General features: G+C 34.3%; 1 protein-coding gene across 4 annotated transcripts in view; it reads right to left on the bottom strand.

Annotated features, from left to right (window-relative positions):
* The window catches only part of LOC125666369 (serine/threonine-protein kinase Nek10-like), a 33,501-nt gene extending 9,753 nt beyond the window's left edge, over positions 1-23,748 (bottom strand). Inside the window, exons 1-18 of one of the 4 annotated variants that reach the window (XM_056151919.1) lie at positions 23,281-23,748; positions 19,822-19,943; positions 14,979-15,039; positions 13,124-13,245; positions 12,026-12,124; positions 11,643-11,769; positions 11,364-11,442; positions 10,595-10,751; positions 9,697-9,783; positions 9,136-9,357; positions 8,683-8,770; positions 8,459-8,512; positions 7,141-7,180; positions 6,201-6,520; positions 4,650-4,823; positions 3,163-3,304; positions 2,683-2,804; positions 1,643-1,745 (exon numbers count right to left, since the gene is read on the bottom strand). In XM_056151919.1, coding sequence (XP_056007894.1) covers positions 1,643-1,745; positions 2,683-2,804; positions 3,163-3,304; positions 4,650-4,823; positions 6,201-6,520; positions 7,141-7,180; positions 8,459-8,512; positions 8,683-8,770; positions 9,136-9,357; positions 9,697-9,783; positions 10,595-10,751; positions 11,364-11,442; positions 11,643-11,769; positions 12,026-12,124; positions 13,124-13,245; positions 14,979-15,039; positions 19,822-19,862 — 2,038 coding nt within the window. In that variant the 5' untranslated portion in view covers positions 19,863-19,943; positions 23,281-23,748. Of the gene's footprint in view, positions 1-1,642; positions 1,746-2,682; positions 2,805-3,162; positions 3,305-4,649; positions 4,824-6,200; positions 6,521-7,140; positions 7,181-8,458; positions 8,513-8,682; positions 8,771-9,135; positions 9,358-9,696; positions 9,784-10,594; positions 10,752-11,363; positions 11,443-11,642; positions 11,770-12,025; positions 12,125-13,123; positions 13,246-14,978; positions 15,040-19,821; positions 19,944-22,686; positions 23,254-23,280 lie in introns of those variants that run through there. The other 3 variants (XM_056151917.1, XM_056151920.1, XM_056151921.1) reach the window with 3 other exon arrangements.
* Positions 23,749-24,203: the final 455 nt, after the last annotated feature.

The raw sequence follows: 24,203 nt of genomic DNA, 5'->3' as shown, positions 1-24,203 counted from the left end.
GGATTATAGTAAACACAGCAAACTCTAATGGTAACACGTGTATACAAGAAAATGAGTTCAAAATCCAAAGTTTGGGCCACATTCTTTACCCTCATATTTTTTTCGTTCGAGTCACATGACATATCTATGAGGTCACTGTAACACATCTTCACAACTCGTATCAAGCTTTTTCCATTGACTAGCATTGAAGAATAGGGTATTTAGGCTTCTCCCACACGCATATAACATTACAGTATTACAAACTGTTCAATAAATTTAAATACCCAGGAGACTTCAAGCTGCTAATTAAAGACAGTGATGTTAAAATGCAAAATATTTTAGTATCAACTTAACATTCTATTTACAGAGAAAAAACATAAGCAATTTGAAAAACAATATACCAATTGTTTCATAATTCAATAATAAAATCCCGTGGGGATCTGGGTTAGAATAGGTCCTCAGTACCCCTTGCTTGTCATAAGAGGCAACTAAATGGAGTGGTCCTTCGGATGAGACCGCAAAAACCGAGATCCCGTGTCACAGCAGGTGTGGCACGATAAAGATCCCTCCCTGCTCAAAGACCATAAGTGCTGAGGATATGTATAGGCCTAAATTTTGCAGCCCTTCACCAGCAATGGTGACGTCTCCATAAGAGCGAAAAAATCTCAAGCGGGAGATTAAAACATATACATCCATCCATCCATCAATAATAAATATTGACTAGTATACATGTGGCAGTGATGTCAGTTCTCTTCTTTCAACCAGGCATTATTGACACCCCCCCCCCCCCCCCCCCCCCCAAATGTAAACATCCATGACATCAATTAAAAAATTCCATTCAGATATAAAGATATCATTTTCAACCAATACATTTGGAATAAACCCAAACTATTCATCATTTGTGCTAAATATAGACATCATATCAGTAACAATGTTTTGTTGTTTTTGACAACAGTGAAGTTACATGTACATGTAAATATGACATCACAATGCACTGTCTGCATCAACTGCATTATATTTCCCATATAAAATGAATCAGTGGATTAAATGCCTAAAGTTATGTTGCAAGATGTTAAGATAAATTTGGATTTTTTTTAATTCTACGTGCCTGTTGTGGATAAATCTATACATAAAAGTATACACTGGCTGCGTTCACCGTAAACATTACAATATCTCACATACATGTACACCCACAAACACACAGACAGACAGAGGGGACTAGACACAGCTGATAGAATTGCACTCGGATCACCTCGGTCGACTCTAATCTCGGATGTATGATGTTTTCCGCTATAGTACGTATACAGTGATGTATAATAACATATTTAACGTCACTGATCAACTGGAACTACTGACAGCTCCCGCGAAAAACAGTCCATTTTAACATATAACACTCTACTCAATGTTTGTAACTGTTGGTCTTTGAGAATTACATTTTTTTCTAGACAAAGAGGACACTTTTCTAAGGAAAACTTGATAGATTCATTTTAAAAAGTCATGACAACTACTTTCTAAAAGCATAAGTTTTTCCGAGAGAGTAAATAGACGACTGCATTACAAATGTTAGGCGTAACTACAAATCAATTCACGTCATACATCCGAGGTAAGATGTAGGGTACCGGAATCTGCCAAAGTTTGCTGAATGATAGAATTGATCTCTTACTTATAGTAACTTTGTCATCTTCTCCCAACATAATGTTGTTGGGGGTCAGGTCCCTGTGGTAAATCCCTTTCTCCTTATGCAGATACCTCAGCGCCAGCACCATCTATCAACACAATCAACTTGTATTGTACAAAACAGTCATTTGCGGCTTTAATCAGAATTTGCCATCATTTGACAACACAGCGGAATTCAATAGATATACTGTGGAATCATTAGAATTCGTGGTGGCTCAATTTTCGTGGAATTCGTGGGTACCCCTCACCCACAAATTTACATCCTCAACGAAGCAAACATTCCAGAGTTATCTTTCTTACAAATATATAAATCCACGAAATTACGTCCCCACGAACCCCTAAAAATTCAGCAATCCATGAAAATTGGCCCCCACGAATTTAAATGATTCTACAGTAACTGGTAGCACTTTTTTGTGTGGCCTTATCTCAGGTAATTTTGGTTTGCTGGAAATACTAGGTTTTATTGTGGGTGAAAAATAGCCAAAGAAAATTTTTATTAAAATTAGCATTTATAGCATAAATTTCAGCAATCAAAATTCTTGAAAATTGCATAACATGATAATCTGCCAAAATAATTAAGTGTCAATCTTCCAAATTAGTTTTAGGTTTCCATAAAATAATATCCGGTGGAAATGTAATAATAATAAAAAGTACCAGATAATTAAATACAAATTTCATTAGGAGCTTTTTATCTCACACATGCAGTGTGTATCACCACAAGATAAATTACAGCTGTAGCCAACACACGCTGTACAAAGCTACCTCCAGATGTTGTGCCCATATAAAGATATGAGATAACATTAATTAAAACTATAATCAAAATTAATCCTTACGAAATAAATAGTTAATTATCTGCATTATGTGATTTTCCGTTTGCTTTCCTTAAATCCTTTAAATTCCAAGCAAACAAACCACTCAGTGGTCAAGCAAATCACCCACACAGTGGTCACCAGAGATTTATACTTTAGCAAAAATATAACCTGTCTTGGAAGTTCCTGTCCAGCACACTATCAATAACCAACTAACCTGCATGAAAATGTTCCATATCCTGTCCTCGGGAAATTTCATATTCTTTTCTTTTAGGGAGTTAAAATGTTCCCCTAATGGGGCCCCTTCTATTAGCTCCATCACAATGTATAATTTTTGCTCTGTTAGGAAAGAAAAATACAAATGATGTGAAGCTCAATAATGCAAAAGAATTTTTTTTTTATAGATAAGTTATCATCTATCAATATTTTTTAATTGGCATAATTTGTATGATCTGATAATACTAAACACAGTCATACACCCACACAATTATCTGATAAATACCCCCCTCCACCACCACCACCACCACCACCTACAGCCACACATATTTCTGAATTTTGCAAAGAAGATCAATTGGTTCTTAATAAAAAATATGTCCAAAAAGAATTTGTATGTAACAGTATTGAAAGTTTACATGTATAATACATGTTATTATTGTGTGAAACTATAAGTCAGACACCATTCATAAACTATATTCACCTTGCACAAATGTCTTGTAATATCGCACAATATTAGGATGTTTCATTTGTTCTCGAATTATGGCAATTTCGTTGATTATCTCTCCCACACTCTGATTTCGTTCCTGGGAATTTCGACCAAAGGCAGGGGACTCATAATTTATCTACAAAAATAAAATTTGCAATTTCTATTTTACTAAAAAAATATTCAATAAATAGATGAGACTGGGCAGCAGGCTTCGCCTATATGAACCCTCTCTCTAATGATCGAACAGGGTATGTACATTGTACAAAATGGTATGATATTTGTAATCAACTTGGGAGTCTATACATTTAAAAAAAAAAACGAAAACAAAAGTTGCAATTATTTCAAAAATGAAATCTTCATTTATCAAAATTTGCATCTTGAATTATCAATTTCACAACCATTCAAAATCTATGGTAGTCTCATAATAGTTAATCAGACTAAATTTGATCATGAGAAACAAAAAAATTCATCAGCTTAAGTTAAAATCAGGATTTTTGAAGGAATCAGATTTTCAACATTTGTCATCTTGGCCACGTTCCCCATTGTAAATGGTTGATTTTGACTAATTAACACATGTATTTCAGGACTCTCTGGAAATTCATACACATAGCAGACTAACAAACAATTTCATAAAAGCACAGGCAAGAGAAAAAACAGCAAAAAAAGTTACCTCTGCAAGAGAATGCCATGACATAGCATCAAATTTTTTTTAACATGTTAAAGGTCAGGCTCCATGACTATCAACAGAATAGACTAATGCCAAAAATCATCTTCGCTAGCCAAGGGTTTTTGGTCCACTCCGCTAGCCAAGGGTTTTCGGTCCACTTCGCTCCCAATTTATGGGGAGTGGAAAATGGGGGAGCGGAGTGGACCGAAAACTCTTGGCTAGTGAAGGTGGCCAAAAATTTGATTTCGCTTATCCTTAACTTGTGAAAATCATACTACCATAATCTATCAATTGACATTTTGAATCATATTCAATCTATAATCTTAGTATGGATTTTAATGGTTTGTAAAATTACTATAAATTGGAATTTTGATTTATTTGTCTATTCTCTCACTGTCTGGGATCTCACTGTCGGGGAACCTGATTAATTTTCTGGCGGTGATTAGATACATTAATTGATTTAACAGGATATTCTAGAAGCCAGGCCCCAGGATCATGAGACATCTTAAACTTAAGTCAAAATCTGAATATTGTAATGAAATGATTGAGAATCATTCCAAAATTAAATTGTTATACATTAAAGTTCATTAAATTTCTAGTGTCTGCAAATTAAGAGTTTCAGTTCAAAAGTAATGAATATTTCACAGGTGATTGAAATTTTGACTTAATTAAGTCCGAGTTTGTTAATTGATCTCGAGGACCTGGGCTTGAATCCTGATTTTGTTCCATCTAATTTTATTTCTTACCATTACCTTCGTATGATAGGTACATTACATTTTTTAATTGACTGTGAGCTAATTTGGCTTGAACTGACCTCTTTCATGGCTAGGAAGGTCTGGCCGGCAGTCCTTTTGCACACTTTGTAAACAGACCCAAAAGCACCTTTCCCTAACAATTCAAACACAGCATAGTCACCAATATGGCGAGTCGGAGATCGATTCTGATTCGTCTCCTGAATGTTAATGCGAATCTCCTCCACAAGATCAGGCTGTTAAAATAAATAAGATTATTTCGTAAGATTTCAGCATCCACTTCACCTGCAATACAGCTTTCTTCATGATATTGTATATTGGGTAATTTTCACACTTTGGCAATGAAGAAAAAATCTGCTATAACATTAAAATGTCAAAATAATCCAAAAAAAAAAAAAAAAATTGAAATAAATTATGTAAAATGAAAATCTGTCAAGCAGTTGAGAACCATTATTTTCAGACCTCTTTTTAAAAAGAAAATTCGACAAATATTCCCCATGCAAAAATTACCTATTACATGTACATGCATACGGTATTAACAAAGTTTTTTTCTTTTTCTCAGTACACAACAACCACAGTGAACATGGTTAACGAACACCATTAATTACTGCATGTATGAATATTACTTCTACTTAAAACAAGAAAATAGCCACAGTCTAAAAATTTAACTTTTAAATGGCAGAGACAATAGGTCGATGTTTCTTTGATGTACAGATCTATCATGCTTATTTTCTTTGTTTAAAAGCTTTCAGTTTAACATTAAGATTTGCAATGGGAAAACATTCCTATTGGCAGTAGTGGCAAATATGTGTGGGTGTGCATATTCTCAACAAATGCGTCATTTTTTTTTAAATTTTGGAGTCTTCAACCAACCTTATTTTGGGCATATAAGGTATAAATCTGGGGTCGCACCCCCCCCTCCAATATTTCTGGATCTGCCACTAATTTTGGAACCATCTCCACCATGACCTTCACAATTTTGCTAAGTGGGACATATATCATTTCATTTTGATATTTGTACAATACTTGGGAAATTAAAAAAAATAAAACTACTCTAGTTTAGCAAATAGCCCAAAGGGCTGCTCAAGTAGCGAGCTCTAAAGATTATGGCCGAGAAAATCCAAGCCTACACATAAGTTGACTGATTTTTTAGTGCAAAAAAAAAAACCTTCCATAATCCTATTAACCATCCTTTATACTGGTAATCTCGCAAAGTAACATCTCGTTGATCTGAGATTACAAACTTGCGCAGATTATCTCCCATTGATCCTAGTGACCTAGTCTACTGGTCCCCTACACGATGCAAAGTGCCACAGGACCACACTAGGCCCCGGGTATAATGAATCGTAATATCAATCAGACCTTGGGAAAGTCAGCTCTGTCTCCCCTCCCCCTTCTTAGCTTGGAAGTTCATAAGAAAAATTGCTTTTCCTTATGCACTTTTAGTTGTAAAATACAATTATGTAGTACATACAAGTGTCATCCCCAAGAATAGAATGGGTGTAAAAAAAAAAATGGCCCAATCCAATTTGGAGTAGACTTGGTCCATCAGTTAAATTTTTAGACTGGATATTTGATAACTATTTGAAATCACAGCTAAACACAATACTCACAGGTAGTCTGTTAATTTTCTCCACTAATGGTTTATATTCATTTAAGTCTTGTTTATAATGGCCAATGTTAATGAACATTTCAAAAAGATCCACTGGAAACAGGCGTTTAAACAGTCGTCGATTTCGCTCCATACTGAACAGAAAACGCAGAGCACGAAAACTGTACTTCTGTAAACTTTTACACAGTTTTGTTTCCTCCGGTGAGCACTTTTCACATCGTGGTAATATTAAGCTTCCCAGAATATAAATGCCGTTAGATTGCACTATCTGCTGGGCGTTGGCATCGTTCATGACTAGTTCCGTTAGAGCTGTGCAGCATGCTGTCAAAATAGAAATTTCAGACTCAAAAATAAAATACATCATGGATTCTCTATGGAATCTTTTGTTTTTATGAATTTAAATATTTGCAGTTTGATAACACACACACATATATATATATATATAATATAAAAATAACATAACCCCAATGTCCTGATTTCATGGATTTGATATCTTAGGCATGTCCTTACCCACCTTCTCAAATCAAGAGTTTTTTGCCCTTTTTATAAATAAACTTTTATGCAGAATGTAGCTGACCAAAATCCCTTACCTTGAAAAGATGAAAAGATGCTCTTCCACTTAAAACATGGGAAGTTTAACCCTCACGAAAATTACTGATTTCACAGCATTACAAAAAGAATTATTATTAATGATTGTTCAATTTTGATACAGACATTTCTGTATGCTGTAAACCAACTTTTATTCGCATGTGAGAAAATTTTGCGAGATTTGCGAGAACCTCGTTGTCGAGAATATTTCTTGTCTCGAACCACTCTTTAAATGTCTGTCATAGACTCGATCACGGAAATTACTTGCCATGAACCAGTTTCTACAGGTGAATTGTGAAATAAAATAGCTGCGAATAAAATTTGGTTTACACTTATCTAATCAATGTACCTACCACATCTAACTTGGTATTTCTGATCCATAAGTTCTTCTGCCTGATTCAATAAAAAAAAAAGTTTATCTTTATTTTCTAAGACTTTTAAATCTCCTGAATTAAAGTTCAATTCCTTATAATACCTTTCAAATGTAAGATCAATCCATTTCATTTCAGTTCACATGGATTCTGACCAGACTACAGTTACAGTGCTTCATGAAAAGTATACCAGCGTGAAGCGTTACAGTTAATACGCAAGATCGCGACTACTTTTTCCATCTTGGTTTTAAATTTTACTTTTCCCTTTCAAAGTCTCGTGAGACCCAGAGTATGCGAGAATTTGGGCATGTTGGTAAATAATACCAGTTCTGCAACTTTTGTCGTGATCGATTCACCCGATTTTAACAATGGTGTACTATCATTGCATTGCAGTAGACTGTAGTAATGATTCAAGAAAGAACATGATACGCAGAAATATCCACAACTGATTGATTTTAATGGAAATGTGGTGGATTTTTCCCACTGCTGTCAGCCAGGAAATTCCCAAAGCTGAGAAGAGCTTGCGTCAAAATATATAGCTTCACGATCTAAATTCAGAAGTTAATTTTTCCTGTATCCAGACGTTTTTACACACATTTCATTTAAAAATGCTTTTAATTGTGAAAAGCACATGGAAGTTAAATCGTCTTCCGATGCCATGTTTTGAATAAACAAAAAATGCCCAAGATCGACACACTTTTCCAGACTTCTTTAAAAGAGATTTCCGCTAACTCGGTATTTACGATCTTGCGTATTATCTTCATGTATTTTCAGAAAATTACATTCTACTTTCATTTTTGAAAGAATTCCCTGTCATTAAAACAGACATACAATATTTATCAAGATTATACACGCATAGTTCACAATACAGCAAATTCTCACGAGGAAATGGCTATCATTTCAATTTGTTGAGATATCAAAGGAAAACAAACATTGGAATGTAAATATCATACAATATCCAACTGTCTTTTATTTAACAGCAATTAATCATAAAACACAATCTAATGCCATGATTGCACCATTCTGATTATTCCCTTACATCCCCCCCCCACCCCCCACTCAAGCTAAAAGAAGTGTAATGATGTGCATGCACACTCCAACACTCAAGAGGAATTACAAATGTACCATAGTCTAGTAGGATGTGAAATGTGCCAAATGGATATACTGAATGCATGACTGCATATTAGTTTAAATGATATGATGAGAAAGCGCAGAATTGTTCTATTTGTTTCAGCAAGGTGACATGCAAGGATGATTTTGATCACAGCAAAACAGGCAATAGACCACGGCTAGAAATCACCTTTTGTCTGCCTGATGGTTTTTCATTTGCTGCCTTGGCATTATTGATCATTATCTGTCAGATTTAAGAAGAGAGACAATTAACTTATCTTAAAAAGTTTTCATATCATTTTCTTTGAAATGCATGTCTTTGAAAAAGAAAAATGATGAATTTTGTACCTGTGCTTTTCTTGATTAGCTTAAGATAATTGTTCTTTATATGTGAGTAAAATGATCCATTCTTACATCTTCGGTAGCAGATCTGCCGTGGGGACCCGCACTCGCGGCTCCACATCCGGTCTCGCTACGCTCCGTCACGAAATGCCTGTCAAACCTATAATAGGATAAAATGATGCAAAATTAGGAAAAAAATCCCGATTAACACAGCAGTTTCCCTTAGTGTTATGACAAATATCGGAGTAGGAGTACTGTATTGGGGAATAATTTCATGGGTTGTAATTTTTGCGTTTTTTCCCCATTTTAGACACATTTGTGGGTTCATAAATTCGCAGCTTCGAATCACTTTAAAGCCCCCCTTTTTCTAAACACTGTGCATTAAAGAAAGGTTATAAAAAATAGTATTCAGTTTCAAAAATTTCCACCGTGATTTATTTTCCCTATACAGTATTCACTTGCACTTTTTACTGAAAACTTCCTGGACACGTGAAATATTTCCCAGGTGTTTGACCCTGTACTGACCTTAAAAGCGCCAGAATTGTGGGTATTCCTCCCATCTGACGGATTTCTTTATTGGCCTCGGGGTGGGTACACATGTGGATGAGACACTGCAGCACGGGCAGTAGAAGATTGACATTGTCACAGTGTAACTGGCTCAGTAAGATTGGGATTCCCTGGTGTTCCTGTACAGTCTCCTGACACAGACGCTCATGACACAGTTTCTGTAAGAGCTTCGCTGCCAGTCTACAAAAATGTTAGCATGCTATTGTAAATCTGACGGCACACTGTTGGTATATTATCAGCAAAATGTGTAAACAAAAAACAAAAATATATTTCAAGCTTATACAATGTCATGTATACATATTGTAAATGATTTTTCCACCTTCATGTGACGTCATAGGTTTAATTGATTAAAAACATTATGCGTAATAGAAATATATCTTGTGCAAGAATATTTCATTAAATTTAAAATAATTTGGCAAACTGATGATGCTGAAAAATTTGAATTTTCTATAAATAATCAATTATTTATATTTATCAAATAAATGTATGTCACTGTTTAAAAGTAAACTTTTGGCCTACTTTTTAGACAAACTGTCATAGTCCTTTATGATCCCCAGTAAATCTTCAGCACAGCTTCTCTCTGCTATCAACTGTCGGGCTTTGGGACTGTAAAAGAAAGAGTCCTCTCCTTACAACACTTTTCCTTTGAAATAATTTTACCAGAATTTAGAACAATTCAGGATGTGCTACTCGTGTAAAATATGTTATTTTCCAAATCCTGAAGAGTTTTAATGTATCAGAATGACTAGTGCTACTGATGCATCACCATTTCCATTGTTACTGAAGTATCATAATTAGCATTGTTATATCTACCGTAATTAACCGTAATTAACATTGTTTCTGATGTACAATAATTACCAGTATTATTTATATACAGTGATCCCCCGTTATAATGCCAACATTTGTACCTACGCAATTTTGGCATTATAACGGGGGTGGCATTATATCGGGGGAGGGGGGTGTACAGCTGTCATAAGAAATCAAACAAATTTTATCTACTACATCAATGTGCTATTAGATTTCGGTGTGTCCGCCATACTCAGATTTCAAAAACAATACTGCATATTTGAACTCAGATGATTATCGTTTACGTAACTTATTATCTGCTCCAAACTTTGATATCTGGAGGACTAATGGCAGATAATTGGTTCAACCTGCTCACTGAAATTTTCCTGCCATTGATTGGCGATAATTAGTGGGTGTGATTATAACGATAATTGACCAAATCGTACCTGCAAATAGGTTGGCGGTATGCGGGGGATGGCAATATAACGAGGTTTTACATAGCGAGGAAAACGAGACTTTGAACTTTTTTGGCGATATGCAGGAATGGCATTATAACGGGGGCAGGCAATATAGCAGGGGATCACTGTATATCATAATTATTACTTTCAATATTTCAATACATCATAATTACCATTGAGCTAAGGCAAGAAGAGCGTGTAGGGCACAGTGTAGTGCAATAAGGTCATCACCATGACCACGGAGAAGAAGAAGGAGTCCCTCATGTACTTTGCATTCAATCAGCCATTCTCTCTGAGTCTCATTTACTGCAGCAAACTTCTGGAAAATGTCTGAAAGCAGGGGATTATGATTATATCAGAAATTATCAAATGCAAAGCAATCTTAACTAATATCTTAATTCTTTTGAATGAAGAGCTCCTTCAGGAATACATCCAGTAAAACCTGTCTAATCCAACAACTGTCTAATCCGACAACTGTCTAATCTGACATGTTCAGTTAAACCTGTATAATCCGACAACTGTCTAATCTGACATGTTGACATGTTCAGTTAAACCTGTCTAAACTGACAACTGTCTAATCTGACATGTTGACATGTTCAGTTAAATCTGTATAATCCGACAACTGTCTAATCTGACATGTTCAGTTAAACCTGTCTAATCCAACACCTGTCTAATCTGACATGTTCAGTTAAACCTGTCTAATCTGACATGTTCAGTTAAACCTGTCTAATCCGACAACTGTCTAATCTGACATGTTCAGTTAAACCTGTCTAATTCGACAACTGTCTAATCTGAACTCTGTTTCACCGTGAATTCCAACCAAGTGATTGTCACACTGTGTAACCTGACGTACTGTCTTATCCGAACACGAAATCTGTCTCCCACAGTGTGTCGGATCAGATAAGTTCTACTGTATACACAGCCAATGATGAATCCACTCACTTGACATTTCCTTCAGAATGTCCACCAGATAGGGGGAGTCTCCATACAGAAGGTAGCTGTTGGTGGCCTTGGTGAACAGCTGTAAATACAAGTACATGTACTTACTGACAGAACAAGCAATTTATCATAGAAAAGTTACTCCAGTCTGAACCGGATTCAAACTAGACTAACAATCTCATTAACATCCCCAGAAGCTATGGCGTTAAAATATAATACGGAAATATTCGTTGAATTGGAAATCGAAGAAGTCCGGCCCCTCAGCTACATGATAAACTATACCTCTGTCAGAACCTGTAGTCCCTTGAGAGTGTAGAAGGCTTTCTGGAATTCCGGTTCTCTCATCAGGATCCTCAGGCACGTCACCAGTCGGAGAATGTTTTCTGGAGGAGCCGAATTGATCCAGTCCCTAAGAAAGACAATGAGATAGCACCCATAGATTAGATGTATATTCATTATTCAAGACGTAAATTCAGTTACATACAGTACTACATTTAAAGCATTTCCTAGGATGATGCAAAGTGCATACTATGGTTTCATCAGTTTTTGTTGAACACCCATTTTCAGTGCTTTTGTGTTTGTGTCAGTCATCAGAGAAGTGAATCTTTGCTCATGTAATGGATGAAATCACAGAATCCTTTTCAAAAATTTAAATTTATACTTACAGACAGCATAATCTTCGTGTGATCAAGGCCGAAAAGACTTCCGAAAAACGTTCATGTTGTGGATGACACACAAACTGTCTCTGGGACTGGTACCGTAAGCTAAATAGGATTAACAATGTGGAAATACATCGACTATATCATGGAGACTAACTAGAAAACTGAATCAGTCAGGGAGGGCCCTGCTGAGAACTTTAAAAATCATATATTACATGTACTAGTTTATGTTTGTATTGACAGAGAAAAATGAATATGTTCTTTTCCCAGATATGTATTTCATTTTCAGCTGCAGGATCTACTATTCTGGAAAACAATATGGAAGGTCTAAATGAAGTCAACTTAGTGGTAAAGCATGCTGTGACCTTGACCTTTGACAACCCTAAAATAAAAGGTGTCTTCCTTCAATGATCAACTGCCTTTGTATTCAGTATGAAAGGTTTTTTGTTGAAATATGTCCAATACATTGAGTCACAAAAGGAAAGAGATGGTGGACTGACAGACAGACAGATGCCCATTATCAGAGGGTGTCTACCTTAATGAATAATTAACTTTCTCTAGAATCTGAAAACTGTTTGATGGTAAGCTTTTCAAGATATTGTGTCACCCTAAGGTGTGTCAAACTTGGATTGATGATCTTTTGTGATCACAAAATCTTTCTATAATCATAACCTACCTAATTTGTATAAAATAAAAGGTCTATGTTGAAATTTTTTCAACTTTTTCGTCATGCTGAAAGCATTGTAAAGTTAGAGAACTAAGGTCTATTGTGACTTTGACAACATGACCCCAAAATCTTTATGTGTCTTTCTTTAATCATCAACTGCCTTTGGATAAGTATCTAAAAGGTCTATGCTGGGAACCTTTTAACTTCTCATAGTAAAAGGTCTGTTATAACTTTGATCTTTGACCTCATGACCCCAAAATCTTTAGGCGTCTTTCTTTAATCATCAACTGCCTTTGTATACAATATAATATGTTGAAAGCTATGATTCATGGTATTATATTTCAATGACAGTGATAGAGGACACACAATGTGGTTTTCTACAGGGTTCATTCAATTTCAATGTGGGGTCCTAGTAAAAAAAAAAGACAAAAGCTTACTTAAACTTTTCCAGGACCAGGCTCTCTGTGGATTGTTGCTGGTGTTGCACGCTTTTGGCCTGTGGACGGGGCCATTGTTGATAAGTGTCATTCCCACTTTTCTTTGACGATATGGAAGGAAGCTAATTTAAATAGAGTTGATATTGTTCAATGATAGAAAAGTATAATTATAAAGTTATGTGTGGAGAATTATAACAAGATATACATAATAAGAACGATTTCATCATTATGTCATATGTGCTACCAAATGAGTGGAATTTTTAGCGAAACACATTTAGCGATTTTGTTCATAACAATGGGTATGTATATTTAGCGAGCGCTAATTTTTGTGACTTTATAATTCCAAGACAGATAACTCTCTACAATATGGAATAAATTGTTAGCGATATTCAATTTTAGCGATCTCAACACCCTCGCTAATAATGCCAAAATTAAATCCTCGCTAAAAATTCTGCTTATTTGGTATTTCAAAATTAACATTTTTTTGGGATTAAGATCAATGTGTATACAGTGTATCAGCTGTTTATATAGACATACAGAGAATGAAAATGTTAAAGCAATTCCATCAAAATATTTAGAAAATATGCAGTGTTTTTACAATAAAACTTCAATGTTCTTGCATGTAAATTGGTTAAGACTATATACATATGCAAGAAGAGAAAAAAGTTGTTTACATAATATATGCAGTTTTTAAAAAAAATTCGGTCTGACATTTGTTGATTTTCTAAATTCTCGACCAAGAAATGTGTCAATTAATCTTAACCTTCCTTAAAAGTAAAGTAAACCTAAACGTTTTGATATGAGAGCAAATACACAAAAATAGTTGTGCAATACTTCCAAGTGTCTACAAAAAATCTATTGAAAACAGTTTTAATAGTGAAATTGTCCTTTATACAAACAGGCCCACATCACCTTCACTCTACAATTAAAGGGTTTAATCTTCCTAAGCATACATACACCACTTTGGCATTCTCTGCGATTTCGAGATCTTTCGGGGTTTTAAATGTATATATCCTGTAAGTCGACCCTACCCTGATTTATTATGTAAATGTATACAATGATGAAGCAATAATAAGTAAGTACTAAGTTCTTTTAACGAGATACTTAAGACAATTCTCATGTGAGGACAGCCCCCCAAAGACATTTCTAATGTGAGAACAGCTCTTCAATATAAATGATAGACATTTACACTACACTTTGAATTCTGATCACCCAATATATTTCTTCTTTAATACCATTTTATATATATACATGTATATCCAAATGTGAAAAATTATATATATATATATATACACACACATACACATATAATCACCTGTTACCTGACCAATACTATAATTACCTGTTACCTGACCAATACTATAATTACCTGTTACCTGACCAATACAATAATCACCTGTTACCTGACCAATACTATAATTACCTGTTACCTGACCAATACTATAATTACCTGTTACCTGACCAATACTATAATTACCTGTTACCTGACCAATACTATAATTACCAGTTACCTGACCAATACTATAAATACCTGTTACCTGACCAATACTATAATTACCTGTTACCTGACCAATACAATAATCACCTGTTACCTGACCAATACTATAAATACCTGTTACCTGACCAAAGCTATAATTACCTGTTACCTGACCAATACTATAATTACCTGTTACCTGACCAATACAATAATCACCTGTTACCTGACCAATACTATAATTACCTGTTACCTGACCAATACTATAATTACCTGTTACCTGACCAATACAATAATCACCTGTTACCTGACCAATACTATAATTACCTGTTACCTGACCAATACTATAATTACCTGTTACCTGACCTATATTTGACTCACCTGTTGCCCGATTACTGGTGCATTTAGAAGTTGCAGGAGTTGTCTTACAGGTTTGCATTCACTGTAAAATATAAGAATTAACTGAATAAAATGACATTTACAATGCAATAAGCCTTAAATCCTAGTATGCAGTTTTCACCTACTCATTAACAGCAAGGATTGTTTTCAGATAAATTTATCTGCTTATATAGGACTTCCGGATATGGAAGGATATGGTGAATTTAATGGGTGCATTTTCTTCATTGATTTTCAAATAAAAACGTGTCCAGGTAGAGTAGTGGTAAACGCACTCTCTTCTCACCGCGCGACCCGAGCTCACCGCGTGACCCGAGGTCGATCCTCAGGATCAGCAGTGGTTGTATGTGAGAGGGTATTGTAGCCGGCCACTCACACACGTACGTGGGTTTCCTCTGGGTACTCTGCATGGTTTCCTCCCACATTAACTGACCCCTTCACGCAAAAATGCAAGCCGACGAAAAGCATTAATATAAGTTGCAGACCTACTCATTTCTTAATGATCGTAAAATAAATAATGTTTAAATTTTTAAAAAAAAAAAAGTATTGAATTTTGTATCTAAAAGTGAGAAATGATTTAAAAGTTAAAAGATTTAAAAGTTTTGTATGCTGTATAGATAAATGAAAGACACACACAGTGTATATTGCACTCCAAGATTACCAGGCCACACCCATACACAATATGCTTTTATCTAAATTAACTTTCCCCTAGCTTTTTCATTTTTCAGCCCTATATGAACCTTTAGTTAAATCTAATATTAATACTAAAGTGCTCAGATGCATTGGTTTCCCTTTCAAATAAAAAAAAGAAATGAATTGGCAAAGAAAATCCTCTCGTCTACATTGTAGATTACAGTTGTATAGTTTTCACCCCTTTGTCATATGCACTAAAGACTCCCCAACATTTATAGTCCGTACAATTGGCCCTTGACAAAGTGTACCCAATGTCTAGATATACATACACCTCCCAGTGTTGTGGGAGGATAAGCCATTAAGTTCTTAACCTAGGGTCCATTAAACAAACAGGATTTTATCACAAATATTTTAAACCTCTGAATTCTCACAAAAAGAATTCAGTCTTTGTGCTGATGGAATTAAATTACAGTTTCTATTTCAATTTTAGAAAGACAGTATTATTTGTGTTTAAAATAGAAGTTTATTTTGGTTTATATTCATTATGTACTTCTGAATCAGTGACAACCAGTCCTTATATTGTACGGAAAAGAATCGACTGGCATTAAAGATGTGTTAGATTAATTCTGTAATTAACACTGTTACAAGATGACTGCATGCTGGCAAATGTACAAACTACATTGTATATACCAAAATAGTAAATGAAAATAAGAATAATGAATAAAAGGGGGAAAAAACCTCTTTATTTCTTGAATTCAAAATCATTTTGTACATGCCTAACAATGACAATTAAATTATATGATGGAAATCTAGTCAACAGATAAAATTGGAAACCCGGATATGGCTATCATGCAAGTCCTTTTATTGTACATGATGTGATATTTCAAAGTAAAATTTCAACTAACTCAAATAGCAGAATAAATTTATATACGGCTGTTTAATTTAATCGCTTGTCTGCATGCAGTCTAAATGAAAAGAATACTAAATGTATATATATATATATATGTCTTTGTGTGTATATAGCCAAATAATAACCCGACAACTTCATATTGTATCGATGTGGGGTGCGAAAAAAGTAATTATCCAAGTTTAGAGGGGAAATTCTTAATTACGTTCCATTTCAGGTATTATCAGGATTTACAAAGTCAATACTGCATGCAGCGATACCATCCTAATTGATTATAGATGAAAAGCTTAGTAAAGCATGCTAACTGATATTTCTGCTAAATCCCCCCCCCCCCCACACCCTTCAGAACCAGGACTCTGACATTCATAATTCATTGTGGCTGGTTTGTCTAATATTAGCTGGATACACTGTATATATCTGTATACAAATACTGACCAGTACAATGTAAGTTGTATAAAGCAGATTAAGGGGACTCTCCATAGATCTGTATGAATTCTAACATATTTGAATGGGTCTTTATAATCAAGCTTAAACGGGCCTGAAGACCATAAACTGAGAACTTATTAATAAGTCTATGAATAACGCCTGAAAGGATTTTCATAAACAAATAAAATTGTCAGCATATGTTTGCATTCAATTCATTTTTCATGAACCAGCATTTAAAAAAAAAAAGTTTGTGCTAGATAAATTTTACGATCTAAATTATAATCAAAATTTTTACTTTATGGCCTTGAGGTGTCCACAGTAAAGTATTTACATTGAAATGGTAGTGTATGCCAGTAAATTCGACGATTTTGTAATGTAATACAATTTAACCAAAAACAAAAAATGCACACAGGATACAATGTTTTACTGTGTGTGATATTTCATCATGTACTATATCAATAAATGGAAAAAAAAAAGTTGTTGCTTAAATTCACTATCGCTCTTTTCAGTTTGACTGTATGTTTATAAATAAATAATTCAAATCGCTATTGAATCTTGTTCCAGGGATATTGATTCGAATCTTCAGTTCTCTATAAATCAGTGCTTTTTGTTGTTATCAAAAAAGAAAGAAGACATAAACAATTAAAGTATCTACATGGATGTACAACTAGTAAAAAAACACTATCCCCTCCACCATTTTTCTTCTCCCAATTTGCAATTTTCAACCCCTATGTCACTGCAGTTTTTGTCAGCTGATGGAGTCATCTTCTGCAATCTTGACATCCATAGACTCTGAGTTATAAGCAACAAACTTAATCAGATTTATATAAAAAAAAAAGTTTTAAGTTCATTTGGACCATGTCAAATGACAGATGAAACCATTGACCCTCCCCCTCCCTCAACTTTTCATAGGGTCATATTCATGGTGGAGGGATTATTATTCTTAATATAAATATGATTCTCACTTTCCTCCTGTTTTCACATTTAGGAAAACCCCTAGCAGTTCAAAGGATTATATAACATAAGCTTTTTATGTATTTCAATGACGCATAGTCTATTCAATAAATGCATCTGTATACAAATAATTATACAAAAAAACAACAAAAAAACCCCTATATTTATAAAAACACCAAATGAATGCAGCCTTAATTTATAATCCAAAAATATTTTGATTCTATTTCAACATGATTATTTCTAACGTGCAAAAGCAGGCTTTAAAAATACGATGCATTTGAAGAACTTTAACATCTAATTATAATCATGATGTTTGGTCTATGGAGTTTCAGTTCATGATCTACTTAAAACATGTTAAAAAATGACTGGTAGATATACACATTGCAAAGTCAAAAGAAATCTGAGAGATCAATTCATTGGACTGAAGTGCCCTATCCATTATACACTTACTTCCATGCACCGAAGTACTACGACCTTATCAGATAGTAGTTAACAGGAAAGTGTTTATAACCAAAACTGTTTATTAAAATGTCCTCTATGACTGAAACACAATATTTAAAGGAAAGAAACGGACAGTCACAGGATCTCGAGATCTAAATGAATTGGCAATAATTGCTGACATACAATTTATACCTAGGTCGTGTCAGGGAACCAGATATTTTTATACGGTAGTAGTCAGGTTCACACAGTTGTGATTTCAAAATAGACAATACTGTAACTGGAGAATATATCATTATAATCAGGAAATCTTTACTAAATTGGGTAAAAAATGCTAGGGGCTTTCTTTGTATAAAAACTTTACAAATCAATAATTTGTTGCTACACGTATTTCAAAAAGACATGATGAAATTTCAAGAAATAATTTCTAAAGGAATTTTTTTGGTGTAAATTCATTACTCAGATTTTTGCATTTTATCTACAATGTTCTTGAAATTTACCAGTCTGAAGGATTTGACTGATTTAGATTTCCTCAGACCAGTAAAGTTCACAGTACATTTCATTATCTGGACTGATAAAAAACTTGAAATGTCTGATACAACAGAAGTAGACTTCAAGGGCTTTGTATAATCACCAAATCTTAGGTTTGTGTGAAGTGTGTGTGTGTGTGTCTGTGTGTATGTGAACACATATACACTTATGTGTGTGTGGCTGTGTGTGTGACCAGCAGGTTTTGTTTATTCAAAGTGTAAAACTAAGTGAATATGTCATCCACTTAGTACACATATTTGATCTTCAATTTTAAGGTTTCAGAAAACATGATATGTAAACATTGTTATTCTAAAACATGCAAAAACCAACCGACTTTTCCTCCACCACCAGACTTTTATTCTGACCCAGTTATGGTCACTAAATGGGCATTCCTACTCATTTTAGCCAAGAATTATCATGGGAATGATCTGCCTTAAAGAGTTACATTATATGTACGAAACTATCAAATTTCACTATTGGTGATTCATACGACGAGTAAGCAAATCCAACCACTAAATCTGGCAAGAAAAGTCGGTGAAAAAAATCATTTTCATATTATTAAGGAGGTATGCTACACCAGAGAAATTTGATATGGATGAAAAGCGGAAGATATGTAGTCTAACAATATTTTGAAATTGAAAACTTTCAAATTTACTGTATCTAGTCAAAAAATACAGTTTTAGTAGAAAGCAATCCGAAAAAAATTTAAAACCCCTGCTCCAGGTCTCGAACCCGTGATCTACAGTTTAGCAGTCAACATGCTAATTAACCTACTGAATTACTAAGCTAAGCAATAGAAATTGAAAAGAATAGACAAATATTGCTGATATTCATATTTTCTTTTATATTTTAAAAGGAAGTCAGCCATTATGATGATATGTAGAGTACCTCCTTAAACAACCATGGAATTTGTTATGTCCTCCGTATACCAGTACTTACTCATTTGTGGGTGGTGACCGTTTCCTCTCCTGGGTGGGCATGTTCTAATGGACGGATTGGATTGATAAGGTCCTCGGGCGGAAGTTCTCCTTCACATGTTGGTGCCCTGTTTGTGTCTACATCTGAAATTATATACATTCAAAATCATACCGAATTCTGATATTAAAAATTTGATGTCAAAACTTAATGCATGCACTTTACATACATATATAATGAGAGACTTACATTAAACTCATTAATCGAAATATAAAGTAAATATTATACAGGGGCAGATCCAGGAATGTTTGAAGGGGTGTGCGTGTACTACCTTTAATTTTGATTTTCAATGGGGGAGGGGGGTGGTGTTCAACCCTCAAAATGCATAAATTTTGCCTATTTCTAACAAAATTTTCTGATGTAATGACGGTTGCAACCCCCCCCCCCCCCCCCCCCCCCCCCCGGATCCACCACTGTTTTAAGAAGATCCTAAAACTATCATTACTTAATAGAGAGAAAATAGTTTCAATTCAGGATAGACAAGTAAAATAAACAGAAGAATTAGTATATAAGAAGGTTGTTTTATCACTGTGGCAAAAATGTCCTGATAATTTAGCAAAACTTGCTGATTAATGTTGGAATCATTGATAAATAATATATATAATATACTCATCTAAAATTACCAATTCATAAAAATTTCATCATCAATATATCTGAACAAGCCAGCCAGCCTTCATCAAAGAGGGTTCGATACTGACCATTAAACAGGTTGGGAACACTTCCCCAACAGCGAGATATTCTCGCGAAAATGTGATTTATTATCCCTCTCTAGCAAGAGTAAATATATCCCGTACAATCGAGAAAAACACACGGGGAGTACATCTCTTCATGTCTCGCGTGAAAAGAAGAAAAAGTGCTAAAATGTCCGGTACTTCTGCAAATATATTATTCAAAACAAAAACACTCACGATGTGCATCGGATTTCAGACTGCTTCCCTCTTACGCAACAACTAAGATATGAAATTTCTTGACTGTGTTGTAAATTTTATAGAGACAATTCGCGTCATGTTGAGTGTGTGTCACACTTATTCAGCATTGCACGGAATTTGCCATTATATTGAAAATAAAGACACCAAAACACCTGTTTATGGTCCGATGTTTACTTTCTCGTTAAAGAGGGAAAATTGCGTTTCAGCGAGATCTCGCTATAGGGGAAGTGCTCCCAACCTGTTAAAATTGATAAGAGAAGTGTTCAAGATTCAGCACTCAGCATCTTCTTGGTGAACACCTGTAACCTGCCTCAGCTGATGAAAATATATCAGACAAAATAACATGTCAAAATTCCACCACACACACACTACCTAGACTGTCAGTTGTTCACAAGTACTATGTCATGTGACATATACTGCAGTCATAACATGCACTATGCATAAAATCTGTGTGCATAATTTTTAGTGTGTAAATAAATATCGAGGTGGGTGTGGGTGTGATTTTTTTTTATGACATATCAGACTCTAGCATGGTAAAAGTTTTCAAACTAATCTAATCCATGAAATAAGTCTGCTCAATAGCACTCATGCTGAGATTTCAGTTTGAATATGATTTAAAATGTCAACAAGCCAATTGTCTACAGAATATCCTTCATTTAATTCTTTTCAGTTTAAGGTCCTGGAGCATTATAAATATTACATGTGGTCATAGATAGATATAGATACATGCAACCATTTTACACCTTAAATGGGAACATTTTTCACCAATCAAAAAACATTTGTCTTAGCAGATAAAAAAGTATTTGTAAAACTCCTGGACCAATATATACATCAAATCCACGAGTTTATATGCATACATGTATGTGTAATACTAAATGTACAAAGCATCAGATTATTCTGGGCCTGTCTATACATCAATAATGTATATCCCAACAGTTGAATATATCAAACGGGAATAAAAAATTAAATCCTTGTTTAAATTACTAAAAACTTCATCTTTATAATGCAACCAAAGGCACTTGACGCTTTAAATATATTTTAAAAAAAATTGTCTTCCTGTAAACAAACTATAAAAGACAAATGTATGTTTTAAAATGTCAAAAGCCCTTTTATCAAATGACTGGAAAAGGCAAGCGTCAAGTTCTGATAAACAATTTATGTTTTTCTTCTGAATTGAAATTATATATTTTCAAAAGATTTGCACTGAAATCGCATTAATTTATACATACATGCATGTCCTTCAAAAATTCTAAAGCAAGCTTTTTCCCCCAGAGAACTGCCAAATAACTTTAGGGCTTTGAATTTTTATCTATAATCAAACGAAGATTCTTCTTAAGAAGCGGATGTGACTGTCAATATTGAAGCAAAAACTCTGATAAATTGGCATGGGATCTTTCGATATTAAGGTGCTTCTCTGATAACATGCACAGGTTAAGAATGCTTGAAACCTTGACGTGAGTTGTGTCAAATCACTGACTACCAATCTGAATGGTATATATCTATGGAGATTTTCAAAATCCTCAAGATGATAAGGTTATCATCTAACTGATTTGACAATCGAGATTTCTTATGGTTATCATTTAACTGATTTGACAATCAAGATTTCTTAAGGTTAAAAACGACAACTCTTAAAATCAGATAAATTCATGTCTCTGTCAAATTAAATTTGAAAGATCAAAATTTCATATTTAAAGACCAACAAAAACTGAAACACTTGTTAAGGCAATTAATTTAAAATTCATTGATTTAAGGAAAATAGATTTATTAATCATTAAAATGATCACAACTTTTAAATATGATATGCAACATCAGCAATTATATGATAAACATATGTACACACAAATCCCTTATCATACATTTAAGCAATTAGTTAGCTATAGTTTTATTGGTAAAGGCCTACCTGACTTGTAAAAAGTCACATAATATATATCCAAATTAATAAAACGTCAAAGAGTTGCTCAACATGCAGAATCACAGTCGCCAGTCTGTGTCCTAACGGTGTAATGTTAAAAAGTTCAGCATGTTTTTAAATCGATCGTGTCCTGTCATGAAGGCATTTAAAACACGTGACGTCACACCGATCAAACAAAAAATCTATATACTTAACGGGTCTTTCAGTGCAATCAGAGCGTGAAATAACTGTACTGTTAACTTTGACGGGTCTAGGTAATTGTTGACCCACTCAGGCCACGGAGCTGAATATGCTTGTAAATTTACTGGCTCTACATGTTACGTCTCGAAAAAAAAATAAATTACATATTTAAGGGCATTATATATTTATTCAATAGGCCTATGGTCAGCAAGAGCATGCCTAGATTGAGGCTTAGAATACACTATCCACACCCGAAGCTCCAAGTTAATGCTGTAAACTCGGACAAAACCCAAATAGTTTTAATGTAATCTTCAAGAGATATTAGAATGGTTTATGAATACATACTTTCTAATAATTCTATAGCTGTCATTTTCCCCCTAATGTAAACATTAGACCACTTACATTCACCGGATTGCGCACGGGTCGAAAACACAGTTATTCTATCCGTTAACAGCTTCTAGACTAAATCGTCGTTGAAGTAGACATTACAGACAAAATATAAAACACATCATTACACGAAATCGAAATTTACTGTTTACCTGTAAGTAAATTTGTCTGGAGGCCATTTTTCTTCGATCAATAATCTACCAATCAATACACAGGTAAAAGCGGCTTTGGCAACCAATCAAAATTCCTCTTTCAATACAGGACAAGGACGATAAATATGTATGTTGGCGAATCAAGAAGAGAGAAAAAAAAAGGGGGGGGGGGGATCCATCGAAGTGTTGTCATATGTGAAACTGGGAACTGTGAACAATTCGATTTTGTTTTTCTGAAAACAAACGATCTCGAGTTCGTTTTGATATTCTAAAAATTCAGAGAATATTAAAAGGATTAGGCATGCACAAGTTAAAAAAAAGCAAAAAAAACAGCAAAAAAAAACAACAAAAAACAACAACAACAAAAAACAACAACAATGAAACAAAAAGTAACATACAATAGTCTATAAGATTGCTATCACATGAGTAGTCTACAACAAATACAAAGACGAAATAGAGGAGTGTTTATGAAATAGCCTATCGAACATGAAAAGTCTGATAAATGAAATAAAGAGTATGTAAAGTATAAAGCAAATTGCATATGAAACTAATAAAATTATAGATTTCAATACCAACTGGATGAGATGGTCCATTATTATTGATGATCTTTAATCTCTCTCTCTCTCTCTCTCTCTCTCTCTCTCTCTCTCTCTCTCTGAAAGCGACACAAAATATATACATCTAGGCCAAGATGATTATGTGGTATTGTGATATTAGATATGATATCAAAGATCTAGATATGTTTACCAAATATTTATGCTTGACATTAATAATATATACTTATGT

This window comes from Ostrea edulis, chromosome 10 (genome assembly GCF_947568905.1).
Source record: "Ostrea edulis chromosome 10, xbOstEdul1.1, whole genome shotgun sequence".
Lineage (NCBI taxonomy): Eukaryota > Metazoa > Mollusca > Bivalvia > Ostreida > Ostreidae > Ostrea > Ostrea edulis.
The sequence above is the reverse complement of the archived record's forward strand: the minus strand, read 5'-3'. Positions and strand labels throughout refer to the sequence as shown.